Below are 9,402 nucleotides of genomic sequence, written 5' to 3'. Positions count from 1 at the left end.
AGGATACCAGATGCTAGCCAAATACGCCTCAAGGGCTTGAAGCTCTTTCTGGGCCTTTAACAAACTGATCTGATCATTTCACACTTCCTTCTCCTCCTACTCAGTCTGGTTTGAATTTTGAGTCCTTAGTATAAGGGATGGGGGGAGGGCATGTAGAAAGCAACTTTAAAATATTGGAAGCAAAAGAAAAGCCCCTGGGGTGCCAAAGTTGACTAAAAATTACAGGGGGAAAGGGATGCAGTCCAGTTTTCTTTACCATCTTTGAATAGCTACTGGGTGCCAGACCATGACATGTTTTGCTTTCCAACCATGAACACACAGGCTCTGGCTGGTTTAGTGGCCAGGTTCTTGACCTGGGCTCCACTGCCCTCAGGCCAGCATGCTTGGCAGGGAGGAATACACAGCCTGGCATCTTGTGCTCTAGGCCCACCTTCTCCAATAGCAGTAAGGCCCTAGTGGAGAGAGCCCCTGCCCAGGCCTGTGAGCAATGCAGCCTCAGGGTGGGTAAAGAAATCTTTAATGAGGATTCAAGGTGCAAGAGGAAGATGTGGAAGACCAGCACTCAGCCCCAGCTGCTTCATGTGTACATGGCTCCATGCAGGTTCTCAAGTCGGTGCTTCTGCTGCTGCTTGCGAGCCTGAAGGAAAGGCAGGGGCCATACCTGAAGGCCTATGGGTGAAGGGACAGGGCAGCTATCATGGAGTTGGTTCTTACTATTTTTAGGCTCCTGGCATCTGTGTTGCCAAGGATCTTGCCCCTCACCAAAGTCACTGAGAAGGCAGCCAGAGCCAGGGACCTGAGGCCTACACAGGCCTGATGAAATGGGAGACGAGGGCATCAAGAATGGCCTGAGGGAGCCCCATTATCATGCCCTCCACTTACCACTAGCCCCTACCTTATCTCTTCTGTGTTCCTCATAAGTGTCATCATCAGTGGGCAACTCATGGCGGCACAGGGGACAGGAATTTGTCTGGGAAAAGCAGGGCAGTGTTCCGGCCAAGGCCTGATCATAAATTAATATCCACCCCCTGCTCCCAATTCTCACCTCAACCCTTCTCCCTTCTCTGATCCCCCAACAGTTCATAAAAAGAAAGGGGCTTGAGAACTGGGCAGGGTAATAGCTGGGAAAAAGAAAGCAGTACCTTGCTTAGCCAGGGCAGAATGCAGCTGGAATGGAAGAGGTGATGGCAAGGCATCTCAATGGCAGTCTCCTCCTCTTCAAATTCCAAAAGACACACAGGGCACTTGACCTCTTTAGGAGGGAGTGTTTATCAGGAGAGCTGCTACAGGCTCCACCTCCCAGCTCCCACTCCTAAAAGACACTCTTGCCCCAACTTAGCCTGAAAAACTGAAGGGCCAGTAAACAATCTGGCTTGGGAAGGGGGTGGGTCTGGCAGACCTGTCACAAAAAGCAGAATTAGTGTTCTCACCAGCCTGAGAGCCTGTGATGACTGTCCTGGGGAGGTTCTCAACCACGGTCTTGGCAGCAGGTGGAGGCAGGTGGTGATCCCAATCTACTACCAACCCCAAGTCTTCAAAGTCCATCCTATTGAAAAGTGACCTGATAATAAAGATGCAAGGTCAGAACCAGAGAAAGCCATACTTTCTCTTTACCCCTACAATTCACTCAGTATTAACATGTAAATACCCTGCCTAGCTAGTAGTAGTAATAGCTACCTCTTCAGCAGAATGAGAAATGGTTTACAGCTGTTACCAGACAACCCCAAGCACTTAGGCTGTTTATTCCCATTTTACACTTGAGATCAGGCTCAGATAAGTTACTCAGGCCACGCAGGAATGATCTACTAAAGCCAGACTCGTGTGTTCGCATGCTTGGTGTTCCCAAAGAATGTACCTGCTTACAACCAAATGGCCCCTACCCCGTCCCCATAATCCGCCTTCTCCTGTACTTCCTAGAGCCCACTGCCCTCTCGCCCCCGACTTCCCCTACTCCAGTCTTTCTCAGAATCTCCTTGCCCCGGAAGCCCACAGACGATCCAAATTATCGACCTCTCCTCGATTCTAGCCTCCAAACTAACTACAGATCATTCATCCCTCCTCCCCAGAATTTGCTGCCCGATAGTCCGCCTTCCCAGCCAGCCCCAACCCCCAAACCTGCTGCCTGGGCCCATCTCTCAGCCCCGCGAACCTACCTCGCGAGCTCCAGCAGCATATTGGTTCGGGCCTCCTGCTGGGGGTCCAAAGGTTCGCAGTCGTGTTCATCGAAATAGGACGCCATGGCAGCTGGGTTGTCTGACACAGCAGCCCTCGGACCCGCTGGACTGCGGCCTCGCAGCACTGGCCAATAAATTGGCGAGTTGAGGCTAGATGACCAATCAGAGCATCCGAAAGGCAAATACAGTGGCTTGTTAGACGCACAGAAAGCGGAAGTATTCATTCTGTCACCTCTCATTGGCTCGAACAAGTCAGGTGACCAAAGGCTAAAGCCAATGGCAGGGGCTGGGGCTGGTCAGAAAACTTGTTTTGGAGTCCCAGCCAAGGGTAAGTATGTGAGATTGATGTGTGGGTTGTGTCCCTCAGAGACGGAACCACTGGCCCGGAAGCTCAGGGATCTTCGAGCCTAGGGGGAGAGTCTGGCTTCAGGGCGCCTTTCACTGCTATGCCACAGGCCCTCAAGTCCTTCTGCACTCACGGGTACTTCTGAACCACCTCTAGTTGCTTCAGAAGTTGGCGCATGATTTCTCCTTGACTCCCACAAAACAAAAATTGCCTGTTCATTTATTATGAGTTAGGCACAAAAGTAAAGGGTGGGACAAACCTTCCTAACCCAGAGAGAGAGAGAGAGATCCTTGCTGGGGAATCTGAGGCCTTACTATTTGTGACGTGTCGAGCCTATTGCTCGACTTCGCCCCTGGCTCTTGTAGAAGTGGTGGCTTTAATTAAATAGTTTGCAAACCTGGCTACCCATGAATCTCTCCTGGAGAGAGGAGAGGAGGGGTTGCAACTTTAAGGAAAAAAAAAGCCTAATACTTAACCCTCAAAGATTCTGATTTAACTGACCTAGGCCTGGGTGTGGTATTTTTATTGTCAGTTCTACATGAGATTCTAAAGGGAGGCAGGGTTGTGAACCACAGCACTACATGATTTGGATGATAGCTACCATTTATTTGACACCTAGAACCTTTACATTGATGGATATTTTACGTACAGTATATATAATCCTCACAGTTGTCCTGGGAGCTAAGTGGCATTATCCCTTTGTACACATGTAAAACCCAAGTCCAGGAAGTGGTTTGCCCAAATTCACATAGTCTCTAAGTGGAAGGCACAAGGTCAAGTGCTCTCCTCCATCTTTCCCAGGAAAGGAAGATGGTAATGAGCCCAGTAGAAGTAACAAGCTTCGTGAGGGGAAAAGGTCCACACAACTCTTGGGTTTGTTCTGGTTTCTCTGTAAGTAGCCCTCTCTCTACCTAACAAGGAGCTGCAACTGTTACACACAACGCTGAATTCCTCTCCCCCCCCCCGCCACTTCTGTTTGAGATGCAGTTAAGTAGCCCAGGCACAGGCCGCCCTGCTTCCATGGTCTTGGTAGGGACTTTTCTCCTTTTTCATGGCCTTTACACAATGATCATTCCTGTGGCACTGAAGGCACTGCCTACTTGGCCCTGTGCAGCCCTGGAGCTTCAAAAAGCCCAAATTATTTCCTATAGGGCAAACTCTGGCCATCTTGCGTGACTGCATTACAGCATGATAGAAGCCCTTCCCGTTTTCACTGCCACCTGTCTCATCTATGATCTAGTGTGGGCAGAGATGTTGGGGAGGAAGTGTTCGGAGGAGAAAAAGTCTATCTGAAGGTGAGAGCCTCGTGATATAAAAACCTCTGAAGTGCTTTCTTCTTGGCCATCCCATCCAGAGTCCCATTGGTCCTCTGAGAATCGCCCAAGACATCAGAAAAATAATAGATTTTATTCTTAGGGAATCAGGCTCAGAGGGTACTGGTTGAAGAGTCTGGTTTAAGAGCTATTTTGTCTTTGCAACTGCACTCCAGAAGGCTGTCTGTGTAGGGTTGGATCAAGTAAGGAAGGGAGAGGAAGGGGCCACTTCTCAAGGGTGGAATCCTTGGGATAGTAAGCTTTCTAAACAGCCTCAGGGGTGGCGGCAGAGCAGAATGAACCAACGTAGAGACTTGTGCTGGTGCTCGCTAGCTCTCGCGCTCCCCCGCTCCACACACACACACAAAACCAGCTTTTAACCAAACAGTGGCTTTTAACCAAACAGCAGCTTTTACTAAGCTCCAGGTGGGGCTGGCCTGGCATGGCCAATGCAGCAGGCTGCCCTCCAAGGCCAGTCTGTGGCATGATAGGAACTGCTATGGTGCACATATTGGGGCTGCCCATTGGTGCTCACTGGGGTGGCTCAGATGGGAGCAAACACCAGGGTTCTCTGGAAACCAGAACCAGCCAGTGTGGCCATTTGGCCTCCCCTCCAGACCCAGCTGTGTCAATCCCCAGGCCCCGAGGCAGCACCTGCATCCTGGGCCTGTGAAGCACTGCTGCCCTCGCTTCTCTGTGGGAGAAACATGACCAGCAGCACAATCAAGATGACGAGCAGGCCAATGCCCACCACCAGCCCCAAGTAGATCCGGCAACGGATGTTCTCCCAGCGCTTCTTCTGGGCCAAGGTCTTGGTTGTCTTGGTGAAGGCTGAGCTCTGTGGATACCCCCAGACACAGGATGGGAGTTAGTGGTACCCCCAGAACCCCAGAGCCAGCTCCTCCCAAACCCGCCCCAGCAAGGCATGGTCTCCTTCTGAATCCTTTCCATCTTGTCTGTTCCCTTTCTCCACACAGCCTGCCCGGGACCCTCCCAGCCTGACTACTGGCCTGACACTGGTGTAGCCTTTGACTTTCGGCCCTTCAGGCTCACCCCCAGTTAACGATGCCAGCTCTCAACCTATAGGAAGGCCCGCAGCTTCAAAGCAAGGGCTTCATACTTCACAAAGCCTACCTGCTGCATATCTAGGCTAGGGGTGCCTCAAGAAACCCACAGGCCCCACACTGGCCTTCACACAAGCCTCAGGCCCCACCAAAGGCTGAGACTCTGAACACAGCCTGAGAGCTCCCTCTAAAGGCTTCTCCTAGCCTCTCTCTTCCCCCTCCCTATTTCCCCAGGCCTCGCACCATGTCCAGGAGTTGGTCTGAACGCTGCTCCAGCTCTGCCAGTTTCCCATCGCGCTCCAGGACCTTGTCAAAGTTGTTGAGCATGATTTCCGTCCCCTCATCCGCCTGCCGCTGGCACCGCTGCCTAGGCACCAAGCCCAAGGTCAAGGCTGAATGAGCCCCACACCTGGCTTTCATCCAGGCCTGAGACATAGAGGTCTCCTTGTCCCCATAGTGTGTGAGTGTGTGTGTGTGTGTGTGTGTGTGTGTGTGTGTGTGGTATAGTATAGTGTAGTGTAGTGTATGGGTAGGGGAAACAGCATCTTTCATGTAAGGATATGATATGTGTGGAGTAAAGGGCCAGCCCCCGGGTGTGTATGGCTCACCTTTGGTCTCACAGGCCCCATCCCATCAAGGCAGGTCGGCTTCCTCTAAGGTGCCCCAGGATGGGAACTTCCCAGGACCCCATCCTCCCACAAAGCAGATACTTTGCTCACCTGCTCCAGGATGGCCTTTAACCAATGTCTACCTGCCCTATGGCTTCCTACAGCAAAGAATAGGGAACCAAACTACTTGTCTAGAGTCCAAACAGGGAGGAGATCCACCCCCACAGAGCTAGAAAAGTAATTTTGGACCACCACATGTCATAGCCTCTGCCTAACCCACAGACACACACAAAGACATGAACTGAGAAGATCAGATCTCCTTCCTTGGGCCTCTGACTGGTCAGGCCAGTTCAGCCTCCTGGCCTGAGCGGTCCTGCATTAATGCTCAAAGTTGATTCCCTGCCTGCCCGGAACCTCAGCCTTCCCTGCTTCTGAACTCCAGCCTCCCAGCTAGCCAGGATCTTCACTGGGGTCCAAGCTCACAAAGATGAGTCTTTGGGCTCCCAGCCAGGGCAGCAGCCTCACCCAACAGAGGAACCCAGCTCATTTCAAAGGACTGGGAAGAGAGGTGCAGGGTCCAAGCTGATGGAGGCTAAGAGGACACAAGGGAGAAAAAAGGCATGAGTCATAAGAAAAAAAAGAACAGGTTTGGACCCATGCATCTGAGAGAGACCCGGGGCAGGAGGACCTGGGGAAAGTTGGAAGTCCAGGAGCAGTTCCAAGGACAAATCAGGGAAATGAATTCAAGGATTAATGAACCACAGCAAGAACTCCCTCCTCCCAGCCTAGTCCCCCACAGCCCACCCCTCTTCTCATCTCCTCCCCACAGAGCACTGCCCTTTCCTGCCAAACCATATTGCCCATTGTCTGCAGTAGATACTTTGGCACTTGACTGAATTCCACTTAAAACCACAGAAAGAGAAGAGATCTGGTGGTTACAGAGGACTCAGAGAAGAATTTTCATTCAGGATCTTTGCAGCTGCCTTGCACACAACCTCCAAGCATTCCCCAGTACATGAGTCCTATCTCCCCAACTGAGCCACAAGTTCGCAGAGGGAGGGTAGAGCCCAGTGCCCTTCCTTTGTCTGCCACCATCCCAGGGGCCCGGGAAGCCAGCACAGTGCTGACCATTGCAAGGATTCAATGAGTGGGTCAGTTGCATTACAGGCTATCCAAAAGCAACTCTTATTCTCAAGAGCTGTTATCCCAGTGTGTTTATCTAGCCCAGCAGGAGTTTCAAGGGGCAGCATCTGAAACCTAAGTAGGTCAATATTTGCCTATGAGCTAGAAAAGCAACCTGCTTCAAGAGGGGGCAGGCAAACCACAAACCATGGAGAGGGGTGTGTTCACAGGTGGGGGGAATAAGGAGGAAGTACAAAGAGAACAGGGAAGCTGTACTCTTCTCTACCTGTTCCTGAGTCAACCATCATCACCACTATTATGATGACTAAATTATTCAACAAGGATCCCATTATCTGGAGCCTCTTATGTTCAAATAGTCCAAAGCAAAAACTTGGGAATGGACAAAGATTTGAAAAAGAATCACTTCTAGAGATTGGTGGGACATTGGGTATTATTTTTTCTACTCTGAATGCTACAGCTGTTGTTATCCTGTTCTCCAACATGGGGTGACACTGGGTCACATTCTCCAAGAGAGCTGGCTGTGCCTCCCACTTCAATTTTTAGCCTTCTTCCCCCACTGGAAGCCAAGCCTGTCCGGAGCCAAGATGGGCCCAGGCCTAAAAGAACATATTCGCTCCAAGAAACACAGAAGTCCCAGGCTCGAGTCTCTGGCTCTCCTTGGCTACACTCCATCAGAGGAAAAAAGACACTGCAGGCACAGGCCTCTACTGCCACAGTGAGAACTATGAGATGTAAAAGGAGGTAGCGACCAGAGGGCAAGGCCACGCTGCCTGCTGCCACATTGAGCTCAGCCTAGTGCCTGGCACACAGTGGCCTTGTGGAAAGTATTTTCTGAATGAATTGTGCCTGTTCTTAAGAAGATCACTATAGACTTGGGAAAGAGATATATGCCATACAATTACAGAAAAGAGTTACATTGGGAGTTACAAATAGTGAGTGGTGGAGCTGTCTGCAGAGGGTTAATTCCTGAGAACTGTCATACGCAGAGGGGAGTGAGCCCTTGAAGGATGGGGTGGAGCTGGGCATTCCAGACACAGAGAGACAATGACATGCTTGGGACAGAGATGGACTAGGCAAAGGGTAAGAGTGGAGGGGCAGGGTGGGCAGTGAAACTCAAGAAGAGGAAGCTCATTTGGAGGGAGAGACAGAACAAGAGCCAGTGTGGGTTTCTGAGCCAAGGGCAACAGCGGAGAGGTACTTCAAGATAATTTGTCTGTTGGTGGTAGACTGGCATGGATGGAAACGAGAAAACTTAGGGCAGAGTGCCCAGCCAGAAGGGGCTGAGAAGTGCCATCAGCAGGGGTTTGAGGAGATGTCCACCAGGCTGAGAGCAGAGAGTGTAGAGAGAATGGGTGGGTGAAAGAGGCACTTCCAAGCCCTGCAAGGGGTCTGCAGGGCTTGCAGTTGCAAACCATGGGGAGAGGGCAGCAGTGGCATAGTTGGCAAACAGAGGGTGGTAGTTACACAAGAAATGTTCTTGACAGTTACCCTCTGTCCACAATGTTCCTCCTTCGATGCACAAATGTCCCTTTAGGGTTTCCTAGGCCAAATACCCTTTTTTCCTCTGAAAACTAAGCTCTCAAAAACCTCCCTGTCCTAACTCTCCTGTCTCCCCTCCCTCTTGGTTAGTGCCTAAGAAACCCTATTCCGCTGTCATCAATGTAGTCCGATGGACCCGGGCAGAGATCGGGTGTATTAACTCCTTCCTACGGTAGCACTCACCTGAGCTCAGAGACTAGGAGCAGGGCTCTGCATTGCAGCCCTGGGTTTCTTCAAATCCTGCTTCTGCCACTCACCAGCTGAGTGACTGAAGACTGAGGATATAAACTTTCTGATCCACCACTTCCTCATCTGTAAAGCAGTGACAATAATATCTACGGTAATGTTAGCTATGACATACGACATATTATAAAGGACTAGCACAATACTTGACACATACTAGGTGCTCAATACATAACGGCTATTATTATTGATCTAACCCATTTCCTTACTTTTTTTTAGCAGTCAGAGCCCAAGAACTACACAATGTGTGTGGTCAATAAAACCTCTTAGATATTTTTACGAAATACACAGCCGAGCAAGCTCTTCCTTGTGGCAAACTTGTGCCCTTGTTTCTAACCTAAATACAGAACTTTAATAGGCCTTTGAGAACCTGTATCTAGTTTATTTCCATTAGGCTGCTGAGGTTTTACGTCTTGACAGCAATAACATCCACTATTCAATGGGCACATAGTCTGAGCTAAACAATGTGTGCTACTAGCTGTCTGTCCCCTTAATCTCATTTAATCCTCACAACAATCCATGGAGGACAGTACTATTATCCCAGTTTTATAAGAAACTGAGGCTCAGAGGGATTAAATCACCCATATGCAATGTCACAGAGCCAGTGAGTAGAAGACCCAGGAGCTGAATCAACATAGACTCCAAGGATCACATTCTTAACCCCTTTGCTAATCTGAATGCAGACAAAAGAAGGTCAAATGCTTTAGCTGGCTGGCTAAAGACTCATCAGACCTTTTGATGCTGCCAACTCGTGTGCATGTGAAGGAGGACAAAACCCAAATTCTTTGGATAGTACATGAGAGAGGACCATCTACAAGATGAATAAATTCAAGTCATTACTCGTTCAATTCCCATCTTTCCCATCACTATTTTGCTCCTACTCTATCCCCAATACCCATGACCATGTCTGGCACAAAGGAAACGCCCAAGAAATATTTGTTGATTTAGTGAATAAGAAGAAAAGGGAAAGGA

The 9,402-nt window shown here is 50.0% G+C and overlaps 2 protein-coding genes and 1 long non-coding RNA gene across 6 annotated transcripts in view; all 3 read right to left on the bottom strand.

The window, feature by feature from the left end:
- Positions 1-495: 495 nt before the first annotated feature.
- RNF181 (ring finger protein 181) lies at positions 496-2,954 on the bottom strand. 4 transcript variants are annotated; one of them, XM_025050880.1, is made up of 5 exons: positions 2,154-2,954; positions 1,431-1,561; positions 1,143-1,252; positions 896-1,003; positions 496-669 (listed from the first exon to the last, which is right to left on the bottom strand). In XM_025050880.1, exons 1-5 carry the CDS (start codon positions 2,411-2,413, stop codon positions 517-519), a joined length of 762 nt encoding a protein of 253 aa, XP_024906648.1. In that variant the 5' UTR covers positions 2,414-2,954; the 3' UTR covers positions 496-516. The 4 variants fall into 4 exon arrangements, with proteins under 4 accessions (XP_024906648.1, XP_024906650.1, XP_024906649.1 ...); XM_025050882.1 differs by having other exon boundaries at positions 496-637; XM_025050881.1 differs by having other exon boundaries at positions 896-970.
- A 1,267-nt stretch (positions 2,955-4,221) lies between these two features.
- VAMP5 (vesicle associated membrane protein 5) lies at positions 4,222-5,266 on the bottom strand (the record flags this gene model as incomplete). Its single annotated transcript, XM_015593838.2, has 2 exons — positions 4,222-4,671; positions 5,141-5,266. Coding segments are annotated over 2 exons (336 nt in total), but the record flags the coding sequence as incomplete, so codon positions are not given.
- A 9-nt stretch (positions 5,267-5,275) lies between these two features.
- The window catches only part of LOC107196082, a 5,847-nt gene continuing 1,720 nt past the window's right edge, over positions 5,276-9,402 (bottom strand). The window contains exon 2 of the long non-coding RNA XR_003048038.1: positions 5,276-8,499. This is a non-coding gene — a long non-coding RNA (uncharacterized LOC107196082). The remainder of the gene's footprint in view (positions 8,500-9,402) is intronic.

This window comes from Pteropus alecto, unplaced genomic scaffold, assembly GCF_000325575.1.
Source record: "Pteropus alecto unplaced genomic scaffold, ASM32557v1 scaffold117, whole genome shotgun sequence".
NCBI classification, from domain to species: domain Eukaryota; kingdom Metazoa; phylum Chordata; class Mammalia; order Chiroptera; family Pteropodidae; genus Pteropus; species Pteropus alecto.
Note: the sequence above shows the minus strand (reverse complement) of the source record. Positions and strands in the feature narration are given on the sequence as shown.

Excerpts from the sequence above, each read along its gene's own strand:
- RNF181 (XM_025050880.1), bottom strand. The coding sequence starts at position 2,413 with ATGAGAGGTGACAGAATGAATACTTCCGCTTTCTGTGCGTCTAACAAG. Across the intron at positions 1,253-1,430 it reads CATCACAGGCTCTCAGGCTG|AGGTCAAGTGCCCTGTGTGT; the intron begins GTGAGAACACTA and ends TCCCTCCTAAAG. Across the intron at positions 670-895 it reads AGGAACACAGAAGAGATAAG|GCCTTCAGGTATGGCCCCTG; the intron begins GTAGGGGCTAGT and ends CTTCACCCATAG.